The 23,541-nt window shown below is 53.2% G+C and overlaps 3 protein-coding genes across 8 annotated transcripts; all 3 read left to right on the forward strand.

Moving 5' to 3' along the window:
- Nucleotides 1-1,495: 1,495 nt before the first annotated feature.
- CSF3R (colony stimulating factor 3 receptor) lies at nucleotides 1,496-8,036 on the forward strand. 5 transcript variants are annotated; one of them, XM_071767560.1, is made up of 16 exons: nucleotides 1,496-1,666; nucleotides 2,372-2,562; nucleotides 2,854-3,153; nucleotides 3,267-3,390; nucleotides 3,531-3,700; nucleotides 4,425-4,579; nucleotides 4,682-4,835; nucleotides 4,950-5,032; nucleotides 5,121-5,334; nucleotides 5,532-5,720; nucleotides 5,966-6,067; nucleotides 6,352-6,498; nucleotides 6,648-6,788; nucleotides 6,916-7,006; nucleotides 7,173-7,254; nucleotides 7,435-8,036. In XM_071767560.1, the coding sequence occupies exons 2-16, from the start codon at nucleotides 2,493-2,495 to the stop codon at nucleotides 7,879-7,881; spliced, it is 2,469 nt and encodes an 822-aa protein (XP_071623661.1). In that variant the 5' UTR covers nucleotides 1,496-1,666; nucleotides 2,372-2,492; the 3' UTR covers nucleotides 7,882-8,036. The 5 variants fall into 5 exon arrangements, with proteins under 5 accessions (XP_071623661.1, XP_071623664.1, XP_071623662.1 ...); XM_071767563.1 differs by having other exon boundaries at nucleotides 2,408-2,562; XM_071767561.1 differs by having other exon boundaries at nucleotides 2,467-2,562.
- A 91-nt stretch (nucleotides 8,037-8,127) lies between these two features.
- MRPS15 (mitochondrial ribosomal protein S15) lies at nucleotides 8,128-12,758 on the forward strand. The gene is made up of 8 exons (XM_071767566.1): nucleotides 8,128-8,319; nucleotides 8,902-8,964; nucleotides 9,457-9,532; nucleotides 10,358-10,406; nucleotides 10,927-11,011; nucleotides 11,564-11,622; nucleotides 12,174-12,365; nucleotides 12,593-12,758. Exons 1-8 carry the CDS (start codon nucleotides 8,232-8,234, stop codon nucleotides 12,713-12,715), a joined length of 735 nt encoding a protein of 244 aa, XP_071623667.1. The 5' UTR covers nucleotides 8,128-8,231; the 3' UTR covers nucleotides 12,716-12,758.
- A 700-nt stretch (nucleotides 12,759-13,458) lies between these two features.
- On the forward strand, nucleotides 13,459-23,533 carry OSCP1 (organic solute carrier partner 1). 2 transcript variants are annotated; one of them, XM_071767564.1, is made up of 11 exons: nucleotides 13,459-13,626; nucleotides 15,114-15,143; nucleotides 18,411-18,565; nucleotides 19,225-19,392; nucleotides 20,004-20,084; nucleotides 20,483-20,586; nucleotides 20,941-21,069; nucleotides 21,623-21,692; nucleotides 22,379-22,518; nucleotides 22,928-22,991; nucleotides 23,404-23,533. In XM_071767564.1, the coding sequence occupies exons 1-11, from the start codon at nucleotides 13,515-13,517 to the stop codon at nucleotides 23,518-23,520; spliced, it is 1,170 nt and encodes a 389-aa protein (XP_071623665.1). In that variant the 5' UTR covers nucleotides 13,459-13,514; the 3' UTR covers nucleotides 23,521-23,533. The 2 variants fall into 2 exon arrangements, with proteins under 2 accessions (XP_071623665.1, XP_071623666.1); XM_071767565.1 differs by lacking the exon at nucleotides 15,114-15,143.
- The last annotated feature ends 8 nt before the right edge of the window (nucleotides 23,534-23,541 follow it).

The following is a 23,541-nucleotide window of genomic DNA, read 5'->3' on the forward strand; positions in this document are numbered from 1 at the left end:
TGCCGGCACCTCCCCTGGGGGGAGCACGATGCTGGCTGGCAGGGATCGTGGCTCCAACAGGCACCCTGCCTCCTGTCCCTCTGCCCCATCCCTGGGACGGGAGCCCTGGGCTCGTGAGAGTGACTCAGAGTCAAAGAGGAACCGAGAGCAGCATCGTGGGGAAATGTCTCAGACTGCAGCCCCGGGCACTGGGAGTTGTGATGGAAGCTGAGCCCTGACAGGCTGACACTCCTGGAGCTTTCCCGGGAAGAAATCCTTCCCTGCAGAGCATGGGAGAGGAGAGCCCAGGGGCAGGGATGTGCTGGGTGGGATGCGTGGACCCTCGGGAGGGCACAGCAGGACATGGGGAGGGAATTGTGTCCAGCCAAGTGTTTATGGGTCTTTGTGTGTCCAGCTGGGTGTTTGCAGCTCTGCTCACCCTCTGGTTCCCACAGAGATGCCCAGGTCACCATGGATACCTGCGGATATTCCTGCTCAGGTTGGTAAACAACCTGTGAGCTGCTCACTTCTGTCCCCAGACATTGGGGTTGCTACACCCCAGGGAAATGTCGCAAGGGCCACGGCTGTGGGACTTAACCTGGGCAGCCACCCCCCCATCACCCCTGCCAGCAGCCCAGCCTGCTCTGGGTGGGAAATTTGAGGGGAAAAAAGCCTTTTCTTGGCCTGCTGGGGCTGGCTGCAGCCCTGGGCCACCTCCCTGTGGCCAGCATCTCCCCAGGCTGCTTCCCCCAGGCCACCCTCCCTCCTGGGGACATCGGGGGACATGGGGGTGGGGGCTGTGCTGCCCCCCCCTTGTTTGCAGCGTGGGGTTTGTGAGCAGTGGGTGATGGTGCTGCTGGGGTGCAACGCGTGGTACAAATCTCGTAGTAAACAGCAGTTTGCACAACAGCCACCCCATTGCGCAGGCAGTGAGTGTTGAGGGTTGGGCAATCCCCTGTTTGTCCCAGGGCCGTGGTCCCATCCCACAGGACAGGGGATCTCTATCCCAGGGGGTGATGCCAGCACAGAGTGGGTGGGCAGAGCTGCCCCAAGTCCAGCAATGAGACCCCCTGGGGTGAACACAGTCCTGAGAGGGAGCTGGGGAAAAAAAAAAAACATTAATGGTCAACGTGGGGAGGCAGCAGTGGGTTGGTTGGGTCTTGGCTTGTTCTGGGGGCATCTCATAGGTTCCCTCACTCTGAAGTCAGCTGGACTGGGTGGTGGGAATATGGACAATGTGGGTCAAATGGTCTTCACAGCAGCTCTCCCTGGGACCAGGCAGGGGGGTGTGGGATCTGTACTGGCAGCCATAGCTTTGCCTCCTGCCCCCCCAGTCCCGTGCCCCCTGCCCTGTCCCCAGGGCACCCACAGCAAGGCTCTGGCTGTGCCCTGTCCTGGGTGCCTGGGTGGAAGTCTGGGTGCTGCTCCTGGATGTGTGTGTGCTGCGGGGCTTTTCCTTCCTGCAGCCAGCGGGGCGGTCACAGCCTTCAGGGAAGTGTTTTGCAATCACCTTCTTCAGAGAGTCACAGCAATTAACGGCGCTGGGTTTGAGGAACTATCGGTGAAAGCAGCATGAGAGGGAGCGGGCAGAGCACGGGGAGCTGCCAGCAGCCCGGGGCTGGAGCGTGAAGCAGGCAGTGAGCAGCAGACAGACAGACAGACAGACAGACACCCCAGGCACCGAGAGGTAGGGATGGAGAGGAGGTGGGATGGGGCACAGGGTGCTTGGGTCCAGATGAGCACTGTGCCTGTGGCTGCACGAGCTGCTCTGCCCTGTCCCCTGCCTGGCACTGCGGGGTGCTGGGGGGTGGCTGCTCCCTCTGCCCACATTTGGGTCCTTTGTCTCCTCTGGGCATCAGCTGGGGGGAGGAAAGTGGCAGCTGGCACCCAGAGGTGGGAGCAGCATGGGCAGATCCCTGGGGACAAGTGCTTGGCACCACCAAGGAGGTGGTGGGGACAGAGGTGGGGCAGAGGGTAACTGGTGGCTGGGCAGAGGCAGCTGCTGCTTGGGGCTGGGTGCTGGGGAGTGTCCAGGAAGGATCCCAAGGCCCCACTGCTCTGCCCAGCCCCGCTGTGCTGGGTGCTGCTGCCATTCGTTTCCCTCTCTCAGCTTATCAACCCCCTGGAACCACAAATCTCTGCCCAGCCCAGGCAGAAGATAACTGAGATACCATCAGCCCGTGCCTGTGGCCAGGTGTGGGGTGTCACACCCCAGAGTGGGGTGTCAGACCCTGGGATGGGGTGCATGTGGCCAAGTGCTGTGGTGGGCTGTGGCAGAGGGACCCTCCCCCTCGTGCTTCTCCATGCTGGCACCTGCCAAGGCTGGGGCAGAGGGGTCAGCAGGGCTGCTGGCAGAGGCTGCCCCTGATGGCACAAGAACATTGTTCTCCAGGAAGCCTCAGTGATGGTGCCGACACTGCTCTTCCAGCCTGCCTCGTCCCCAGCCCTTTCCTAACCCACCAGGACGAGCTGCCCTCCCCATTCCAGGTGATGCCAAAGCCACGGAGGAGCCCATGGCCAGGCAAGGTGCTGGGACACTCTTTCTGCTGTGGCTCTCCCTGCTCCAGCCCGTCCACCCAGGTGGTGAGTGGGGTCTGTCTGTCTGTCCCATCCCACAGCCACGTGCCCCATCCTCCCCCGTGCATCCTGTCCCAGTCCTGACTGGCTGCCTGGCCGGTGGCCCGGTGGGCACGGGCAGGATGGGGCCCGGTGGTGCTGGCAGCCTTGCCCAACACCCAGCTCTTCCTCTCCAGCAGCCGGGGGGCCCGTCGAAGGGAAGAGGCATCCGTCCCTCTGTCCTGCCTGGGCACTGAGGAGCTGAGGTGGCTTCACCACAGCCATTCTCTGAATGTGAGGTGTTTTTCCTGCCTCCAGGGACCCCGCACTGTGCCTCGGTGGCCGTAGACCCACCCGTGGTGGCCCTGGGCTCAGCTGTCACAGCATCCTGCACCATCCGGAGGGAGCTCTGCCACGGCTTGGAGCAGGGGAAGGTCCGGATCACCTGGATGCTGGACAATGAGCCTGTGACTGGGAACCAGCACCGGGGCCCGGAGGGGATGGAGGTGTCCACCCTCGCCCTGCCCCAGTTCAACCGCACGCAGGCCAAGCTGTGGTGCTGGTTGGAGTGGAACGGGGCCAAGCAGCGCGTGGGCATGGCCGAGATCAGGGCGGGCTGTAAGTCTGCTGCCACCACGGGCCACCCCTGTGTCCCCACGGCAGAGGTGCAGCCTGGCACCAGGGCTCTGTCAGCTCTGTGCTCAGGCTCTGCCTCTGCTGCTCTCTTCCAGACCCTCCATCCAAGCCCTTCAACCTCAGCTGCATCCTGAACCTCAGTGACTATGGGCTGACCTGCCGGTGGGAGCAGGGTGCCGACAGCCTCCTGCCCACCAATGTCACCCTCCAGTGCTCCCAGTAAGCCTCGGGGGGCTGAGGCGGTTAGCGGGGTTTGGCCCCACAACCGCCTCCCCTGGCCTCACCCCCCACCAAACCACACGGCAAGGCTCGTCCTCAGCTGGAGGCTCCCCCCGAGCCCACCCCTCTCCCTGCCGCAGGAGCAGAGCCCGGGAGGTGACGGGCTGCGTCCCGCAAGGTCCCCGCAGCCACTGCACGGTGCCGCGGCGGCTGCTGCAGCTCTACGGGCAGATGGAGCTCTGGGTGACGGCCACAAACGCGCTGGGAAGCGCCGAGTCCCAGCGGCTCCGCATCGACCCCATGGATGTGGGTGAGTGAGGAGAGGGAGAAGGAGAGGGAGAGGAGAGGGAAAGGGAGAGGAGGGGGAGAGAAGGGGCAGCAGAGGAGCAGCAGTGCCTGAGGGGTCGTGCTCCTGGGGCAGAGCCCTGTGACAAACGGGCTGGCAGGATGTGCGGGTGCCAGAGCCACGTTGCAGACTGAGCAGCAGGTTATGAGCTGCCGATTGACCCGCTGCACTCTACAACTCTGCAGCAATTGATTACCCATTTGTTCAGGAGGTCTATTAATAATATATCCAGTGCCCATAAACTATTTATAAAAAGAACCTTCCCAGACAGTGCAACTTCTCCTCCTGCTCTGCAGCCAGGGAAGGGCTTCCCACAAACTCCCCAAGCCCTCCCACAGCCCCTCTAGCCTCCAGCCCCCTGGAGACCCAAACGTGCAGCTCTCCTGACCGTGTACCAGCCCCTGGATCCTGTTGGATGTGTTTTTCCTGTGTTGGTGTTAACACTACCTGGAGCCCTGGCAATGCAGGTTCTCTGCTCCAGAACATCATCCTGGCCAAGGGCAAGCTGTGGCACCCATCCCATGCCACAGGCTGTTCTCATTAAGGTTTCAGGGTGGTTTCTCACCATCCTCACACTTGGAGCCTTGGCTGCACCTCCTGGCATCAACAGCAGCCCTGTGGGAGGCCATGGCCTCATGCACTGCCTGTTGTGGCATTGCTCCAGCTCTCCCCCTGGCTCTTCCTCCAGCCAAGCCGGACCCACCAGCCCTGCAGAGCATCCAGTCCATCCCTTCCCAGACCGACTGTGTCACCCTGGCCTGGGAGGTGGCTCGCAGCACTGCACACATGGAGCTGGAGTGTGAGCTGCGCTACCGGGCACCCGAGGATCCCACCTGGGCTCTGGTGAGTGACACCGGGACCTGGGAGGGTGAGAGAACAGAGTCCCTGTGCTCTGAGCTCTGCCAGGCTTTCTCCTCACGCAGCCCTCATTCTGGCTGCCAACAGGTCCGTGGCATCGCTGGGCAGCCCAGCACCCTGCAGAGCTGTGGGTTCCTCTTCGGCACCCGGTACCACTTCCAGATGCGGTGCCGGCGGAGCTCGGCACGGAGCTACTGGAGTGAGTGGAGCCTGGGCAGGAACTACACCACCCATGAGAAAGGTGGGTGTGGAGCCCCCCCCCGAGGGTCCCCTCTGCACAGCCAGGTGGCACAGCTGTGGTGGCAGGGCCAAGCTGTCCCCTCTCAGCTCTGTGCCCACCCTTCTCCCATCACAGCCCCCACGGGGAAGCTGGATGTGTGGTGGAGCACCCGGCTGGACGGGGTGGGTGGGCAGCTGGAGGTGCAGCTGCGCTGGAAGGTGAGCAGGGGGTGGGTGGTGGGGACACAGGGACTGCCAGGGAATCACCCCGGGCACTGAGCACCCCCAAAACCCTGCCTGCACCCAGGCCCTGCACCCGAGGGAGGCAAACGGGCAAGTGCTGGGGTACCGTGTCACCCTGAGCCCCAGAAGGAGGGGCAGGGACCCCCCCACTGTCTGCAACACCACCCACACCCAGTGCAACTTCTCTGCTCCGGGGGGGACCCGCAGGATCTACCTCTCAGCCTACAATGCTGCTGGCGAGTCAGCAGCCACCGAGGTTGCCCTCCTGGAGAGGAAAGGTGAGGGCAAAGCAAACTCCCTGCCCTCCAAAACCTCTGTACGCCCCCCCTGAGCTCCTCCCAACACAAACAGCTCCCCCAAACACCCCCGTGGTGTCTGCCTGGGGGTCCCAGAGCTGGCTGGAGCCTGGGATAGGGCTGGGGGCACAGGGGGGTGATGGGGCAGGGATGTTCCCTGGCTGGTTGTCCCCATGCAGGTCAGCCCCTGGGCAGGCTGTGGGCCGTGCCTGAGGGTGAACGCAGCCTCCGGATGCACTGGGAGGTCCCACCAGCCCCCCCAGCTGCCTACATCCTGGAGTGGCACCGGGTGACCTCGGAGCCTGGGGAATGCAGCACCTGCTGGAAGATGGAGCGGAACGGGGCGGCCACCACCACCCTCATCCAGGGTGAGCTGGGGGGTCCCTGCCCTCCTGATACAGGGGGTGTGTGCCAGGGGGCTGGCACCCCTCTCGTGCTCGCCGCTGGAGCTTACAGACCCCAAGTTCTGCCCCAAGCCCACCCCACGCCTCCCCTCCTTGCTTTGGGCACAGCATGGGGCAGGGGGGCTGGCACGGTGGGGCAGGGGGGCTGGCACGGTGGGGCAGGGGCTCTCAGCAGCAAAGCCCTCAGCCTCCCCTGCTCTCTGTTGCAGAGGGTATTGAGCCTTTCCAGAGGTACAACATCTCAGTGTACCCCCTCTACAAGGATGCTGTAGGTGTGCCCATCCACGCTGCAGCCTACTCCAAGCAGAAGGGTACGTCTGCCCTTGGGGCCAGGGCAAACACCACCAAACCTTTGCCTTTCAAAAGGGAACAACCCTCCCTACCTCATGCCCATAATCTGGGGACTGCACAGAAGAGCTCAGCTCACTGGGCTGGATTTCTGCTCACTCTGAAATGCTCTCAGCTGGCCTGAGCCCCACGGGAGCACAGTGTGGGGCAGGGCTGGACACCCACACCTCAGGAGTGGGACTTGCCCCCCAGTACATCCCCACGCCCTGAGGCTGCACAGCACCAGGTCTCTCCTGCCCTGTTTCAGCACCATCCCGTGCCCCAAAGCTCCACCTGAAGAGCATCAGCAAGTCCAGTGCTGAGCTTTGCTGGGACCCAGTGCCAGTTGAGATGCAGAACGGCTTCATCACCAGCTACACCATCTTCTGGGCCAGCAGCAACGCAGAAGTGGCCAGTGAGTCCTGCCTGCATCCCCACCAGCCCTGCCCTCCACCCATCCCCATCCGTCTGTGGCCTCATCAGAGAAGGCTGGGGGGTGCGTGGGTTCTGCAGGGGCACCCCCAGAGCAGCCCTCACCACACTGATCCCCCCACGTTTCCCCAGGTGCTGCTGTGAATCCCACTCTCAGCTCCTTTGTCATCCAGGAGCTGAAGCCATCGACCCTGTACAAAGTGCACATCATGGCATCCACCACTGCGGGCAGCACCAACAGCACCAGCCTGACCCTGGTGACCATGGTGCTTGGTGAGGGGGTGTGGGGACAGGAGGGGACCCACCAGACCCCGCGTCCTGCCCCAGCCTTGTGGCACAGTATGGCCAGAGGGGCCACACCACGGTTCCCCTGTGATTCTCTGCCCTGCCCACTTTGCAGATGACACTGAAATCCAGTTCCTCTTCCTGACCCTGGGGCTGATCTTTGTCCTGCTCATACTTCTGCTCATCTGCTTGCAGAAGAACGGGCGGTGAGTACCGAGAGCCCACACAGGCTGGGCTGGGCTACCCTGGCAGTCCCTGTGGTGGCCACAGCCTGGCAGAGTGGACACGGGGAACAGTGACAGGAGCAAGGCCAGCCCAAAGGCCACTGCTTCCAGGCCTCCTGGCTGAGTCCCCTCCTCCTGTGGTCACCAGAGTGAAGCAGCAGTTCTGGCCCAGTGTTCCCGACCCTGCCAACAGCAGCCTGGGCAAGTGGGTGCCAGCGGAGCTGCAGCAGGTGAGACCCTGGAGCCCCCACTCCCCACCCGGGCACCACTCGTGGGGGCAGCCCCGGGTTTCCGAGGGCAAGGAGGCCACGCTGGGATGGGCAGCAGCGATGCAGGAGCTTCCCAAAACGGGGCAAAAATGGGAATGTTGCCTGCAAACCGTCCCTGACCATATCCACTCATCCTCCCAGGAGCCTCCGCCCCTCCCCGGCGTGAGGGACCCCGGCCCGGCCACCATCTCTACTGTCACCGTGCTCGAAAGGGTGGTGGGGAAGCAGCCCCCCGCCGAGACCACCGTGCCCGTCGTGCCCCAGCCCTACGTGCGGCAGGAAAGCCCCGGCAAACCGGGCCAGAGCTGGGCAGCCCCGGAACCACACCGGGGCCCCGGGGACACCGTGCAGTACGCGCGGGTGATGGGCGAGGGGTACAAGGGGCAGCAGCAGGGCCCGCCCCGCCTCTACCTGCGCTCCAGCTCCACGCAGCCCCTGCTCGCCGACCACAGCCCCGAGCCCTACGGGAACCTCTGGTTCCACCGGGGGGACCGAGGCTGCCCCGAGGAACCTCCCGCCACCTTCCCCCTGCTGCAGGGCCTCCGCATCAGCGGGGCCGAGGAGCTCCACGACTGCGGGATGTTTTAGTGCCGGGGCCCGGGCAGCACCGGCGGACCCAGCCCCGGGACCGAGCAGCACCGGCGGACCCAGCCCCGGGGCCCGGCTCTCTCTACCGGTGCTGTGTGCGTGTCCTCCCGCCCCTCCTCTCCCCTCCCGCAATAAACGGGGACGCGCTGAACACAGCCCGGGACACGTCTGGGACGGGACGGGGAGTGCGGAGCCTCCGCCGCGATAGGGCCGGGACCAGAACCGGGGCCGGGACAGGGATAGGGGCGGGGCAGCCCGGGCCATCGAGGCGCTCGGCGCTCGTCTGGGGGTGCCTGGGCAAGATGGCGCCGCCCGTGTCTGCGGGGCGCTGAGGCGGGAGCGGGCGGGCGATGCTGGCGCTGCCGAGGGCTCTGGGCCGCTCCCTGGCGGGGCCGCTCCGCTGCGGGGCCGCGGTCCTGGGCAGCGGCGGAGGGGCCGGTGAGGCGGGAGGGGGAAGGCGAGGGCAGGGGAGTGCGGGCGGGGGCCGCGGAGGGGATGGAACGGGACAATGTCGGGGCCTGGGGAGGGGGAAGGAGCCTGAGGAGGTTCTGAGAGTCTTGGGGAGTGGCAGGGGGCGGCTCGGGGGTCCGTCCAAGTCCCGGGGGTCCCTCTAAGGCCCGGGGTGGCGGGGCTGAGCCCCCCGTGTGTGCCGGGCAGGGGAAGGGCCGGGCCAGGCCCGTCTGGTTTACACCTGAGGAACCTGAATCAGTTGGAGGGTTTGAAGCCTCCAGACGGACACAGCTCGGCTGAGGAGCCCCGGTGCTCCCTGCTCTCAGCTTTTGGGTGCAGAACACCCCGCGGCAGCACAGCCTCCCCGGGGGTTTTAATGCCCTTGTGAGAGCCACACTAAAGCTGTTCCTCATTTGGGACAAAAAACCTGGCTGACCACTGGTCCCTTGGAGTCCAAGTGCTTTGACCAGTTTTCTTGTCCAGGCCGAGCAGTATTTAGTACATATATTTAGTACATGTAAGATTGTAAGTGTCCATAAATCTGATAAATCTGTGTTTTCTTCCATGAAGCTCACAGCCCCTTTGTTCAGACAGCCAGATGTTACGCCACACGTGTGAGAAGGAAGAGGAAAGGTACATCAGGACTAATGGGGCCATGGGCAAGATGCTTTACTGTTAACAGGGTTGTACTATAATGCCACAGGAAGAGAAGGTATTTGCAGAAATTAATGGGTTTCACTGTAAGGATGCAGAGTTCGTCATGAGGAGAGGAAATGTAATCCTTACTGCAGGATTCTGCAGTCCTGTAGCTTCTAGCTTCTGGAAATAATTCCTTGAAGAGTCAAGAGTTATTCAGAAAGTTCAGCAGCTCATTAATGCATGGGAAATGAGCAATTGTCATCAGCAAGAGATTGCTCTCTAGGTGGACTGTGCACTGTGTGGTAGCTCCAGAGTGCTGGAGGCAAGAGGCTGGAGCTGATTTTATTCCCTCAGCTCCTGCCATCCCAGCTTGAGCTCTTAAGCTCTTGTTGGGAGCATACAGTCAATTTTCTTTGCACTTTGTTTCCTTTGCAAGTGTGTTCAGAGCTCTGACACCTTCCTCACACGTTCACCTTCTCCTCTTAGACATCCCCAGCCAGCTGGATGATCTCCCTCCCACAATGCTGAAGAAAGACTATGCTGATGTCCCCATAATGGATAGGTATGGGACTGGGAAAGGGACTGGGTGTTCTCCTCAGAGTTTTGTGTCTTGCACACACACAACCACAACTCATGGAAGCTCAGGCATCAATAATGCTCTGTGGGCACTGCTGTGCAATTTAGCACAAAAACTACAAGGTCATTTCAAAAGTCAAATTACAAAAGCAGTCACTGATCAGGGTTGTGTGAGGGTTTATTTAGTTAACACAAGATGAAGTGCTGGTCTGTGGACTTTGTAGCCCATAGGAAAAGAAAATAATCTTGAAATACTAGAAATAATCATCTTAGGAATAGTCTCTCTTGAGCCCAGGTGCCAGGAGTGTGGAGTTAAACAGCTCCCAATGAGTGGCTGCTGCTGACAGCTGGAGCTGCAGTCAGGAGTTGTCATGCTCTGGTTCCAGAAGTGCTCAAATGTGGTGCATGGAGAGCCTCCAGTGGTGTAACAGAGGTTTTCACAGATCTTTGAACCAGCTGGTCTTAAAATTAATTATTTTGTCCTTGTGCACTTACTTGGAGGTTAATCTTCAGCACCCAGTTTGCATGTAATGTTTTTGGAATTGAAAAGCCTTAATTGTGACTTGAATTCACCATGCTTCCCACAGCAGCAAAACTGCTCAATGCTTCTGTAATCTCAGCCATGATTTTTCTTTGGAATTTAAGGGACAGGTTTTGGCTGACAGGTCTGGGAGGGGAGGAGAGCTGCTGTAAATTTGTAGAGTAAATTCAAAGCTGACAAAAGTCAACATGTTCTGAAAACCCATCCTGGTATCTGTTGGGAAATATACTTTGCTTCTAGCTTGTAAACTGATCTGTGGTCTCCTTGCAGTGTTGATGATGTGGTGAGAAGGCTTTTGTCACTGGAAATGGCAAGCCAGGTGAGTTCCATTCTGCTGGCATAAAAGAGTAGAAGATATAGTGAGCACATTTGTGTAAGACATGTCTGTGGTGTTAAATGCCCTTCACCTACTCTATTTTTAAGTGTTCCTCTGTGACTGCAAATATGGGGCTATTAAATACATGAAAGTGATAAGTCTTGTATGCCCTTAAAAGTTGTTGTGCATTCTTCTTTATGGTAATGATTGCTCACTAAACTGAGAGAAGATGTTAAACAGTCCCAGGGGAGCTGAGCTGTGTTGTGTTACTGCTGGTGGTTGGCTTGTGTTCCAGAAAATAGTGCACAGGACACCAGATGTTCTTCAAATTACTTTGACATCTTGCATGCCCAGGGAACAAAGCAAGCAGCTCATAAGGTAGCACAAAGCTCTTCCCATTTCTACATGTTTTGTGATGGCCACTGAGTAAAGCTGTTAATTATACAGTCCTTGGGCACAGGGGAGCAAACTGGGGCATCTCAGACCTCTGAGCAAGCAACAAGCTCTTTTCCATTATCTGCAGAAGGAGAAGATGAAAGTAAAGACTCAGCAGCTGGTGGAGAAAGTCAGGAGGTCTCCCAATGACAACGGCTCCTTTGAGGTGCAGGGTGAGTTAAAAAAGTAGGATATTGTTGTCAGATGGTACCTCTGCTTTTATTCAGCTCTTCCCACCCCATCTCTCTGAGGCCAGACTGCCACTGGCCAAGTCAAACCCCTTTGTCACTGATAAAATCTGTCAGTGTCTCAGGATGCCACCAACCTTTTTCCAAAGCCTGCAGCCACCCAGAGCTGGCTGCTGCTTACAAAGAATTTGTGTCTGTTCCTCCAGAACTTAAACCAAGTGGAGGGAAATGAATGTAAAATCACCAGTAACTGAGTGAGAACAAGAGGTGTTTTACAGATAATTCATATCATCAGCTGTTAAATTTTTAACTTGTAATGGATCAGCTTCATGCCAGTATTGGTTCTGACTCACAGGCTGGATTTGGTGGTGTGCTTTGTGCTGATTCCCAGGGCTGTGCCGTGGTGCAGTGGGTACCCATGAGAACAGCAGTCCTCAGCTGGCAGTTTGAAGGGAATGCAGATGATGCTGCCTTTCCCTGGGAAGCTGCTGCTCTCACATGGCTTGTTTTTTCTAGTTTTATGTCTGTCTTTTCCAGTTGCTATATTGACTGCCAAGATCCGCAGCTACGAGGAACATCTCCAGAGGCATCCCAAGGTAACCAGCAGTAATCCAAGCCCACACGTCTGGGGTAGCAGCTGTTCAGGTTGTTTTCTCAGTTTAGAACAAAAGCATTTTAATTCTGAGGATTATAGCCTTCCTAAGAAGGTTTATAAAATAGTTTTAAGTGTTCCCTGCTGCCAGGCTGGGAAACTGCTGGCTCAGTCCCAGTGACATTCCTGCTGACTGACTGACTGACTGACAGGTGTTGTTCTTATCACTGGCTTGCTGGAAATGGCTGAGCAGATACCTTTGAACACCACGTAGCCAAATTGATTCTTGCTGCAGGTGTGCCTTTGCCACTTTGTTTTCAATGTCATTACTGCTGGCACTCCAGCAGCTGGGCTCTCTTGTTCTGCCTGTGGAAATGTTCAGTGGACGGCGCTGTTAATGGCAGAGTGACACTTCCAGCCCGGGCTCAGAGCCAAATTCAAAGGATACTGTGTTTAACCTGATTGTTCTCTTTTAGCCCTGATCTGTTGCAGTTTATTGGGGTGGAGGCACAGGCTGCCTGCAGCCTGGTGAGCTGAGCTTTCAGTGCTTTGCAGGACAAGGACAACCGGCGGCGCATGCTGATGGACGTGGACCGGCGCCGGAAGCTCCTCTCCTACCTGCGCCGCGTCCGCTACGACACCTTTGAGAACACCTGCAAGCAGCTCGACATCCAGTACACCCTGCCCCCCCCCTACACCCGCAGGGTCACCAAACGCTGGATGGTGAAGAAAGCTTTCTGCCTGAAGGTATGGCCTGGGCTGCAGAGAGCCAGGTGCCCCGGGGGAGGGAAAAATCCCCTGGGAGAAGGGCAGAGCCGCGACTGTGAGGGAGGAGCAACGGGGCAGCACTTGGGCTTTGAGGAGGTTGTGTTTGTAGAGGAGTGGCAAAGAGCTCCACCCGAGGTGGTCGTGTAGTGGAGAAGCTCAGCTCCAGCTCTTCCCATCTCTCACCTCCTCACCCTGTCCCCCTGCAGGTTTTCCAGGAGGCACAGAAGCTGAAAAAAGCAGAAAGGCTGAAGCAGCGCAGAGAGCAAAGCCAGAGCCAGAGCTGCCAGGGAGAAGGAGGCACAAAGGGGGCAGAGGGGACACCCGTGTAGCTGTGACACAGCCCTGCTCCTCAGCAATAAAGAACTACCTAGAGACCTGCTGCCTCCTTGCCTGGTCCGTGCCATGGGAGGGTGCAGGCAGTCATTTAATGGTTTAATAAGTTTAATTGGAGGGGGGTGTGTGGGATCACACTGTGAGCAGCTGGATCTGTGAGAGAGGGCAGGGCAGGGCAGGCAGGGGTGGGCACCTCTGAGCTGTGTCCCTGGGCAGCCATCAATCACCCAGCCAGCCCCTGGGGTTGTGCTGCCCGGTGGGATGGCAAAAGGAGAGAGAGAATGGGGCAAAACGCTGCTTGCTTGGCAGCTCAAAGCAGGAAGATGTGGGTGGGTCGGGAGCTCTGCAGCTGTGGAAATCACGTTAACCGAGCCTCTGATTTCCAGAGCATTTTTCAGGCTCCACAGGAGCGTTCCCTCCGTGGCAGTCGCCCCTCTGTCGCTCTCAAATTTGGCGATTCGGTGTTTTGCACCCGGAATCCGCTGAGAGTGATGAAAAGAACCCGGTGTGGTCCCGGGGGTGCCCGTTCACCCCTTCCCTCTACCCCCGGACCCCCTCTCCCTCTCCGCTCCCCACTGCGGTCCTTCCCACGGGACCGGTCCGGTTCCTCTCACCCACTGTGCGGGATCTCCCGGTGCGGGACCCCGCGCGGACACCCTCCGCTCTGCGCACGCGTCCTTGCCCCTACCCGCCAAGAAGGCGCCTTCCGATTGGCCCCGCGGTTGCCCGGCAACGGCGGCGGTCGGTCTGTCTGTCGGTTTGTCTGTCTGTCCGACTGCCCGTCTGTCGGTCGCAATGTCGCTGCGGTCGCTGCCGCTGCTCTTCCTCAACCTGGGCGGGGAGATGCTCTACATCCTGGACCAGCGGCTCCGCGCCCAGAGCATCCCCAGCGAGAAGGCCCGAAAAGGTGAGCGGGAGCGCTCGGGGTCCCGCGGAAGGCCCGGGGGATCGCAGTGCCGGGGGGACGGGGACCCTTTGGGTCGGGTTCTGCTGTCCCGCGGGCACCGGACCCCTCGCTGTGTCCCCCGAGGTGTGGCGGGGATGGAGGTGGCGGTGCCGCCCCGGGCCGGGTGACGGGCGGGACAGCGGCTGCCGGGAGAGTCCTCCCCAGCCCCGTTAACAGCCCCGTGTCGTTACCGTGTGTGTGTTTCTTGTCACAACCCCGGGGGGTTCTCAGCTCTCCTGGGGTGTCTGTGGCTGCCCGGAGCTGCTGCTGAGGCTGATTCGTACCCACCCTGCAGAGAAGGTGGAACTTGGGATGCGTTGCGGTGTTTCCGGGCTTGTTTCAGAGGTCAGAGCGTCGGAAATAGCCTTTTGGAATTAAAAAAAAAAAAAAAAAAAAAAAAAAAAGTTGGAATTTGGGCAGCTCGGTCCAGGTCCTGAGTTGTTGTTTCAGGAAGATGGGATTGCTTTGCAATCAGAAGTAATTTCCAGGGATAATGCTGCAAAGCCCATGCAGAAGTGTGCACAATTAAGAAAAACTTCCAAGTCGCTTACACATGGCTCCTGAAACCCTTGTCTGGCTCTTATACAAATCTGTCAGCCTCGCAATTTGTCACAATTACTGTGAAACAGAGGCCTGTGCACTCATGTGCCTGCACTGAGGCTCCAGCTCACGGCTCAGCTCCTCTTTGTTTGCCACTTGTAAATTAAAACTCCTTTGCTTTTAGAAGTTCTTGCAGCATCCTGTCATGGGATGAGGAGTGCTCTCCGGGAAGCTTCGTTATTTTGTAATAAAAAAATCAACTCATTGTTAAGGCAGTAGTGAAGAGGTTGTTACGTTTTTTTTCTTTCTCTTGCCTACCCCATCTGCAGAAGGGCAGAGCCAAGGTGTCCCCACAGCTGTTGAGTTGCTCATTTGTGTCTTCGGACACTTTTGTGTTACAAAGTTTAGAGCTTAAATGAAATTAGCTGTACTGGGTGGAATGTCTCAGCAGGAGAACTAGAGCTGTACTCCTTTATCCACAGGTACATTTTACCTTCCAAAAAACCAGGCATTAATTTTACTGAGAGGTGATTTCGTCTGTTTTGTTATCACTTAAAAGTGTTCACTCAACTATTGTTTATTTGTAAGTGCAAAGAAAACCAACTGAAAATTTTCCAAGATAAATGCAAAACATGCTGAGAGTCCATCAAGGGTAAAGTTTTATCTCCACTGAGGCAACAATGGATTTTTTCCAAGGTTTCCTCCACTGTCTGCTTGTTTGGTGAAAAATCCACTCACAGCCCAGTCCGTGCAAACCAAGTGCTGAGTGCTGCTGAGAAAAACCAAAGTCCAGTAGTTAGATTTTTTTATTATTATTATTTTTAGTTCAGTTTATTTCTTTTATTCTCCTTGAAACTCTTGTTCTTACTTCTTGAACTGATGTTTTTTGTTTTATATGCTTCGTGTAGATGAATGGACAGATGGGGACAGGAAACGAGGTACAGTAATCTGCTGCATGCAGTAGACAACACCACTACATGCACACGTGAGGCTCATCGTATGTGAACACACCGTGCACTCTGCCTGCAGCCTTCTAGTCATAGTGTCACAGATGAAAAACAATACCCACATGTTCATTGAAATGCACTTTATAGATTTTAGGAAAAAAAAAAAAAAAAAAAAAAAAAAGCAATCTCTCAAAATCACACGGCTTCAAAAATCGGTTGATAATTTATCCAAGGCTGTAAAGAGATTAAAAGTTTTTATCATAGCAGTCCTTCTAGCCAAAATTATGTTTGTGTTTTTCTGGTGTCATATTAATGCAAGCATATAATCATGTGAGCATTGTCAAGGTTGTTTTTCTGCTTAAATTCAGGAATATTTATGTTGCATTTTTCTAGTTGATCGCTTAGGGTCTGGACAGGTGAACTCCAGGAAAGATTTAATCTCCCAAACTGTCTCAGGTTTCTTGCTAGGTGAACAGGAGTTGAACTTCCAGTGTCTTTTTGAGCAGCTCTCTTTTGAGATCAGGATTATGATTCATGTCTTTTTCAAAATAAGCATAATTTGTAGGTTATGAGTATTTGAAGGTAAATACTGATATCCTAGAATTTTCCCTGGCTGTTTTTTTTTTTTTGGTTTGGTTTGGTTTGGTTTTTTTACTATTGCAGACTTCTGCAGCTTTTAGTGTTTCAGAAGCCTAAAAGATTCCATATTCCTGTTTTATTACATCCCAATGATGACAGTTGCATCAGATCCCACTCTATCATGTTTAGATGTAGTGGCACAGATGCAGACCCCATGCTGACCAAGCAGCTTCTCTGGTGAAAGAAAAAAGTTCCCCTGCGAGCAGCGCCTTTGGGGCCATCTCAGAAGGGTTACACAGCCATGAAGCCATCACCAGGGGCTTCTCCTGCCCTTCACCTTCTTACAGATGATAAATCTGCTGCCTTGAAAACGTGTGACTTGCCTGGGACTCGTAACATTCCCTCTGCTGCCTTGAATGTCCTCTGAGAAGCATGGGCATAATCCAGGCACAAAGCCTCGTGGCATGCATCCCAGCCATGTGACGTGACACGCAGCAGATGTTGGGACATGTCTGTCACCAGTGACATGGCACGTGTAGGCAAAACCCCCTGTAAATCCTCAGCTTCTCTTCTGTCCATCCCATCGTCTACACTCGGTTTCCCTCTCCCCATCCCACTTGATGAAACCCCTCTCTGCTAAACTGCTTTGATGCTGTTGCTTGGCGTGCCATTTCCCCTGAGCTAATGCTCCTTTCTTTGTTATTTTCTGTTGTTAGAATGGTGTCAGTTCCTCCCCAGGGACTCCCTGTGCTCTGAGATCTCTTTGCTGTGTCATTATCAAACATACTGTGTGAGATTTGCCCTTTGCCGTGATTTTTTTAATGTCTTTCTCAGTTCTTTTTGTAGCCAGTTCAAGAGGTTTTAATTTCAGAAGATAATTTATGTAAGGCTGGGTGTGTGCTTACCACAGATCTGCTGATTCCATGTGAATATCTTCCTGCTACAGTCAGTACACTGGGACACTGGCTGTCTCCTGACAGTCCTGGTTATCAGTGACTCTCCAGAGATACAGAAGAAGCTTTTGTGCAGACAACAAACACAATCAACTTAAAAATATTTTTCTTGATAGCACTATAGAGCAAAAGTTCTTATTTTTGTCCTAATTAATTACTTACAAAATTAAATATATACTAATACACTGCATTTGATTTTTCTCCACTGGAAAAAAAAATGAGGATTTTTGCCTGCAAGCCAGGATTGTTTTAAGGGCAGTTTGTCTGAGAAGAAGCAAGGAAAAGGAAGGATTATTTTTTTTTTCCCCCCTCATTTGCAATTGCAAAATGTACTTGTAATCTGTGCTGCTCAGAATCTGAGCTGAGACCTGTCTGTGTTGTTTTGGTACTTACACCAGGAAATAGTGAGCCCTCTTAGGAAATGTGTGTGTCACCAGGGTGGGAGAAAACCTCCCAGCACGGGGCTGCCCAGGCTCTGCCCAGCAGTGTTCCCAGTGTTCCCAGTGTTCCCAGTGTTCCCAGTGTTCCCAGACACAACTGGGACACGAACTTTCTTTGGGCTCTTTGTGGAGGCTCAGTACCCCAGCTGAGAAAAGCCAGGTTTCTAACCCACCAATGAGTAGTTACTTCAAGGAGTACTGATCCCTGCCTCTAGCTTTATAGTCACTTTTTGTTTGTTTGTTTATTTTTAATTACTACCACTGATTTTTTCCTAATCTGTAAGAATCTGGCATTATGAGTAGCAGTCATCTGCCAAGGAAAATTCCTGCATCTATGAGTTGAAATTTCTATTAAACATTTTTTAAATAGAGAAATGAATGCTTGTTTATGATAAATCTGTAGAATATATCAGGCATGTGATAAGAGCATCAGATCCAGCACAAAAGCTAAGATATCCTGAATTTGCTTGAGTCAATGCAGAACATTTTCTTTGCATTAAAAGCTTGGTAAGCAGAGCACAGCCCTGATCAGCACCCCTGCTCTCCACATACTCACGAGGAAGTCACAGAACAATTCCATGTCTGAACTTATGCATAAAATCCTGAAGCACAAGTGAGGAAGTTGAGAGTTCTGCACTTTTGGAGTGCTCCTGTGTCAGCAAATGTTGCTGTGTGAGAGCCCTGGATAGGCTGACATAGATCCCAGCCTTACAAACACTTCCTTAAATACTTGTCAAGTGTTAATCCCTTTAACACAAATACTGCAAGCAGCCTGGAATCATTCAGGAGCTTCTGTTTAGAAGGAAAACCAGACTAATAGTGTCAAAGGCTAAGGAGAGAGAGCAGGCAGACAGCTGGTTATAGCTGCAAAAACCCAGAGTGATGCACAATTTGCTTCTCGGGAAACAGAGCTTTAGCTTTTACAGATAAAACATGCCAGAGCAGCCTATAAAAACTTATTTTTAAAGGGGAAAGTGCTAACCACTGCTGTAAAAAGCAGGCAACAACAATCCAGTCTTGTTCCCACTGACAAGGAGGGTTTGTTGTCTGCAGCTCAAGCAGTGTTGCTGCCCCTGGGGACAGGCAGTGGGCTCCAGGTGCTCACCTGGACCCCTGTGGGCTTGAGGAAAGTGCTGGTGTCAGGCAGGGATGTTCCTCCTCTGGTTTTGTTTCCTGGCTGTAGCTGGCTCTGACACTTAAGTGTGCATGGCAGTCCTCACCACTGGCAGTGTGAAGGTGAACGTGCTGTTTCTGAAGCAAAAACCAGAGACTCTCTGTCTTTGCAGTTATGAATGACATCATCACAACCATGTTCAATAAAAAATTCATGGAAGAGCTGTTTAAACCACAGGAACTCTACTCCAAGAAAGCTCTGAGGACAGTGTACGACCGGCTGGCTCATGCTTCCATCATGAGACTCAACCAGGCCAGCATGGACAAGGTAAAGGAATTCCTGGTGGGCACTGGGACCCCTGCAGCTGCTCACAAGTGTCTGGTGACAAGAATCAGTACATGGCTTTACACAAGTGCAGTTGTGAAGCAGCCCTCTTCCCATTTGTTTTCTTTGTTAAAACGCTTCTCGGCCAAGGAAGCTTTGGGGAAAGCCATGGTAGTATCAGACACAGCTAAATATTTCTGCTTTAATACTTAAATAATTTTAAGTAGGTTTAAGAGGTCTGGTATGCATTCTTTAAGCTTATTGGATTTTGTAATATGTATTGAAATATATACCTATGTGGTGTGTATAAATACATATATTTCTGTATGGACACTCACTGCTTTGCAGTTGCTGGTTTTAGGGGTTTTTTGCCCGCAACAGGGTAACCAGCAGACACTTTAGGAACTGGGCTACCTGGGAGAGCTCTGCCAGAGCTGTTGGTGTGGTTGGAATTGGGAGGAGTTTTCAAGGCTTCAGGAGAGCAGCCAGTGAGATTGCAGAGGACTGATTTTCTTAGGAAAGAAAGCTAAAATGGTTCTCTTGACCCAGGCAGCTGCTGGGCTGAGTGTCCAGAGCCCTTTTCTACATCAACATGAGATGATCTGAGCCACGTTGCTCTCAGTGCTGTGGCAGAACCAAGATTCCCCTGTGTTACTTTGCAGCTCTATGACCTCATGACTATGGCTTTCAAATACCAAGTGCTGCTGTGCCCTCGGCCCAAGGACATCCTGCTGGTCACCTTCAACCACCTGGATGCAATCAAGGATTTTGTACACGATGCTCCTGGCATCCTGAACCAGGTGGATGAAACTGTCCGACAGCTGATTGAAGTAAGAATCCTCTAGGAAAATGGTGGGACACACTGTGGGTTGAGGTTTTTTACATTTGGTTCAAGCTAATTGGGGAAACTCAGCATGGTACCAGTAAGTGCCATGTTAGGTGTGGATGTTGAAACATTCTGAACCTCAGAGATCCATCCAAACTTTTTTGGATCCATCCGTTCTTTTTAACCTGAGGGGGGGAAATTGCCCCCCTGTTAGCAGCTTTTGCTCATGTAACTCCTGTAGTTCTCCGGAGTGTCCCAGTGGAAGGGAAGCAGTTCCATAAAATGTTAAAAAGTCTGGGAAGCCACAAAACGTTTCCAGAGGATTATGTGTAAAAGTCAAGTGTTATTTTTCTACTGGCCCGGTTTAAATGGTTACATTGCTTTTTCAGCCTGGTCAAGGTCACCACTGACTTCAGCACAGAAATTAAATCAGTCTCTTAGTCATGGATGATAATTACTGGTAATGACCTGCAGCCTGCCTGTATCATTTCCCCTCCCCCTGCCATGCAGGTACCAGTTTTGCCCAGCAGCACTCTGATGTTCTTGTTTCCCCCTTGACCTGGGAGGGACGTGGTCTGCTTGCAGAGCCTCATGTGATGGTTTTTTCTCTTCCAGACGTACAGCTCGCTCTCTGCTGGTGAATTTCAGCTCATCAGGCAAACACTCCTCATTTTTTTTCAAGACATGCACATAAGGGTAAGAGTCCAACAGCCCGTGTAAGAATGAAAGGGAGTTTGTGGCTCGAATATGTTGGTGTCTCATTATCATTACATTACATTACATTATCATTACATCTCATTATCATTACAGTGCATGTTTGGTTGTTACTTGTGCTTTTCAGTCATCTTGCTGTGCTTGTGATTTCATTCTTCAAAATTTCACAGATTTGAGCACATGTACTAATGTAATACTCAATAATTCTAAAATGTTATGAAAAAAAGGAAACCTACTAGTATGGGTTTGATAGTTGATAAATACATCTCTAGGAAACCAATCCCAGTGTAGGTGGAAGACTGCAAGGTCAGATGTCAAAGAATTTGGATCAGGAGATGCATAATTGATTTTTTTTTCAGAGGTGGAATATTCTTTTGCAGGTCTCTATCTTTCTGAAGGATAAAGTGCAGAACTCCAATGGTCGCTTTGTGCTGCCAATATCAGGCCCTGTTCCTTGGGGTACTGAAGTTCCAGGACTCATCAGGTGAGTTCTGACCCACTCTGACACTCTTTGCAGTGCCTTGGGGCTGTGGTGCTCACCAGGAATGGTCCATCCTGGAGATGTGATGAGAGTCAAGCTGAGGCTGATGCTCAGGTGGCTGAACCACCAGTGGGTGCTATTGAAAAGGCTGGGACTAAGTCACCCAGCAGTGAAATACTAAGCTGTTTCTCTGTCCTAGTAAATCAACTATTAATAATTTATCCTTTAAAATAGGCATTTCTCAACATAAAGGATAGGGGTTTATTCCCTTTTTCTTGTGCAGTAAGCAGAGGAATTCAGTACTGAAAATCATTATTAAAACTACTAAATATGTTTCCATAACGACTTCTTTTTAAGGATGTTTAATCACAATGGAGATGAAGTTAAAAGAATTGAGTTCACCACTGAAGGAAATTATGTTACTCCACAAAGGGAGGGATCATTTGATCTTTATGGAGACAGAGTCCTCAAACTTGGAACAAACATGTAAGTCATTTTTGTCCTACACAGAAACATGAAGTAAATGTTAATGGTTATGGATGTGTTCAGAAGCACCTCTTCAGCCTTGTGTATTTTTGCCTCTTTCACCATCATCAGCCTGACTTATTTTATGAAGTGATGTCCTGAGGCAGAACGTGTGTGGGCTGATGTGTATAAAGAGCTGTGGGAAAGAGCAAATTTTGATTTAGGGCTGCAGTAGGGCTGAGTAAAGACTGTTTTCACCTGGTATTGCATACTCTGTGAAATTGACTTTAACTGCCTTCAAGAAATCCTTTCTTTTCTCCATGTTTGTCTGAATGTAATTTTTCCATTCACAGAATGAGGGAGGGCAGTGTTCTTCATCACAGCTTTGTCACTCATGGATTTTAATGCCTTAATACACCATAAAACTGAACTGCAGCTTATTTCAGTTACTTACAGTCATCAGAAAAATATCCTAAAATCCTGTTTAGATCCTGTGTGGCTTCCTCCTGTTCCTGTATCTCCCACAAGTAACAGGTTGCTTTCCTCATGGGTTTTTTGGGTTTTTTTCTTTTAGGTACAGTGTTAGTCGGCCAGTGGAGACCCACATGTCAGGATCATCCAAAAACCTGGCATCCCATGCAAAGGTCAGTGCTTTGTTCCTGGTTAACTGTTCCTGTTAACTGCTTAACCAGTCTGTGTCAGCAGGTCCTGCAGCCACCACGTGTGGTTTCCTCTCTGCAGCTTCACCACACTCACCAAATTTTCCACTCTGCATCCCTTGTCTCCTCACAGATGGGGTCACTGGAGGAGATGCCCACATCTCCAAATCCTTTACTCTGCACTTGCATAATCTTCCCCTTTGTTCAGCTCCCTTCCCAGGGAAACAATGACCACCTTCCAGTCTATAGTTACAGGGTAACTTCAGGGGAACCTCTTGTGTTGTTCTCCTCAGAGCCCTGTCCAAGTCTCCACGGTCCCTTCTGAGCCAGGGGAAGGAAATTTTCCTAAAAAATCTTACACATGGGCTTATGCCGTGGGTACTTCTTCCTGTTTTAATCCTTCCAGAAAGCAGAAATCTGGTTTTATAGATTTCCCAGCTGTTCAATTTAGCTGGAAAATTATCTTGTCCTGAGCCTATAAATTCAAGCAACCATTGTAAATATATTGCTGATAATTGCTAGTTATCTGCACAATCTGTACCAATAACAATACAGAAAAGTATTTATATCACTCTGAGGAACATTTGGGTCACATCAGAAAACACACAAGGTTTTTGCAGCCCTCATCTCCCCAACCACCTGATCCACAAACCCACGGGTGTTTTCTACAGGAGAACAGAACCCCAAACCCTCTTGCTAAAGAAGAACTCAACTTTTTGGCCAGGCTGCTGGGAGGTATGGACATCCAGAAACCTGCTGGGAGTGAAACGGGATTTCGGCTGAACTTGTTCACAAACGACGAGGAGGAAGAGTATGGTCTGGTTGTTTGGGGTTTGGGGGGTATGAGCAGCCCTGGAGATGAGAGCTGACCCTTCAGAGCCTCAGGGACAGAACAGCAAGGATGAGACTTTCTGTTACTTTCTGCTGGATGTTTTTACCTGCTTTTAATCTCAACTACAGAAATATACCCACTGATCTGCACTTAGATTAAAAAAATCTTTAGACAGGGTAAAGTCTCCAGATTGGGTCAATGGCATTGATTAATGGCATTAATCAATGGATTCAATAATCATTAATTAATGGCATTAATCAATGGCATTAATTTGCCTAGTAGGAGTAGGGACATTGTCCCAGCTACAGGGGGCTCATGAAATCTGATTTTTATAATTTACTTGGATGCCTTCATGAGATGAAGCATTTTTTTCATGTTTTCCCCCAAGACATGCTGCACTGACCAGACCAGAGGAGTTATCCTACAAGGTTGTTGACATAGAAGCCACACAGGTATGTCCAGTCTTTCAGATCTTTGACTTCTCACTTTTGCCTCCCCGACCTTCACCCAGAGCAGCAGCTTAAAAACCCTCAAACTATTGCCCATTTCACTTAAGCTCATAAATAACCCACGGCAGTGTTTTCTGCTAAGCCCAGGGATTTGGTGACCATTTCATAAGAGAACTCGAAACCTGACAAACACCAGAGCAGGATTTTAGCTGCAGAGGAGGGAGTTCTGTTACCGACCGTCTGACTGCTGCGGGGCACAGCCCGGGGGTGCGGGGGTCTGCGGGCATCAGGAGGCAGCCGGGCACGGCCCGGTACAGCCCAGGTTATCGGGGGGATGGGGGAGGGGGACGACACATTCCTGTCCCTCCCAGTAAAGCCCGGTTTGTCCGGGGGCTGACCGCGGTGTCTCCCGCAGGAACCGGGCCGGCGGGCCGAGCTCTCCCGCATCCTGGGGGAGCTGGAGGTGGCGGAGCCGAGCACGGAGAGCGGGGAGAAGGGCGAGGACCTGCTGGCGCTGATGGACGGGCTCTGAGCCGGGAACGGACGGACTGCG

The sequence above is a fragment of the Heliangelus exortis genome, chromosome 24 (genome assembly GCF_036169615.1).
Source record: "Heliangelus exortis chromosome 24, bHelExo1.hap1, whole genome shotgun sequence".
Classification (NCBI taxonomy): domain Eukaryota; kingdom Metazoa; phylum Chordata; class Aves; order Apodiformes; family Trochilidae; genus Heliangelus; species Heliangelus exortis.

Bases quoted from the DNA above. Each gene is read 5' to 3' on its own strand.
- OSCP1 (XM_071767564.1), top strand. From the start codon at position 13,515: ATGTCGCTGCGGTCGCTGCCGCTGCTCTTCCTCAACCTGGGCGGGGAG. The intron at 20,587-20,940 runs GTGAGTTCTGAC...CTTCTTTTTAAG, and splicing joins GAAGTTCCAGGACTCATCAG to GATGTTTAATCACAATGGAG. The intron at 22,519-22,927 runs GTATGGTCTGGT...TTTTCCCCCAAG, and splicing joins ACAAACGACGAGGAGGAAGA to ACATGCTGCACTGACCAGAC.
- MRPS15 (XM_071767566.1), top strand. From the start codon at position 8,232: ATGCTGGCGCTGCCGAGGGCTCTGGGCCGCTCCCTGGCGGGGCCGCTC. The intron at 9,533-10,357 runs GTATGGGACTGG...GTCTCCTTGCAG, and splicing joins GATGTCCCCATAATGGATAG to TGTTGATGATGTGGTGAGAA. The intron at 12,366-12,592 runs GTATGGCCTGGG...GTCCCCCTGCAG, and splicing joins AGAAAGCTTTCTGCCTGAAG to GTTTTCCAGGAGGCACAGAA.
- CSF3R (XM_071767559.1), top strand. From the start codon at position 1,884: ATGGGCAGATCCCTGGGGACAAGTGCTTGGCACCACCAAGGAG. The intron at 3,391-3,530 runs GTAAGCCTCGGG...TCCCTGCCGCAG, and splicing joins GTCACCCTCCAGTGCTCCCA to GAGCAGAGCCCGGGAGGTGA. The intron at 5,033-5,120 runs GTGAGCAGGGGG...GCCTGCACCCAG, and splicing joins AGGTGCAGCTGCGCTGGAAG to GCCCTGCACCCGAGGGAGGC.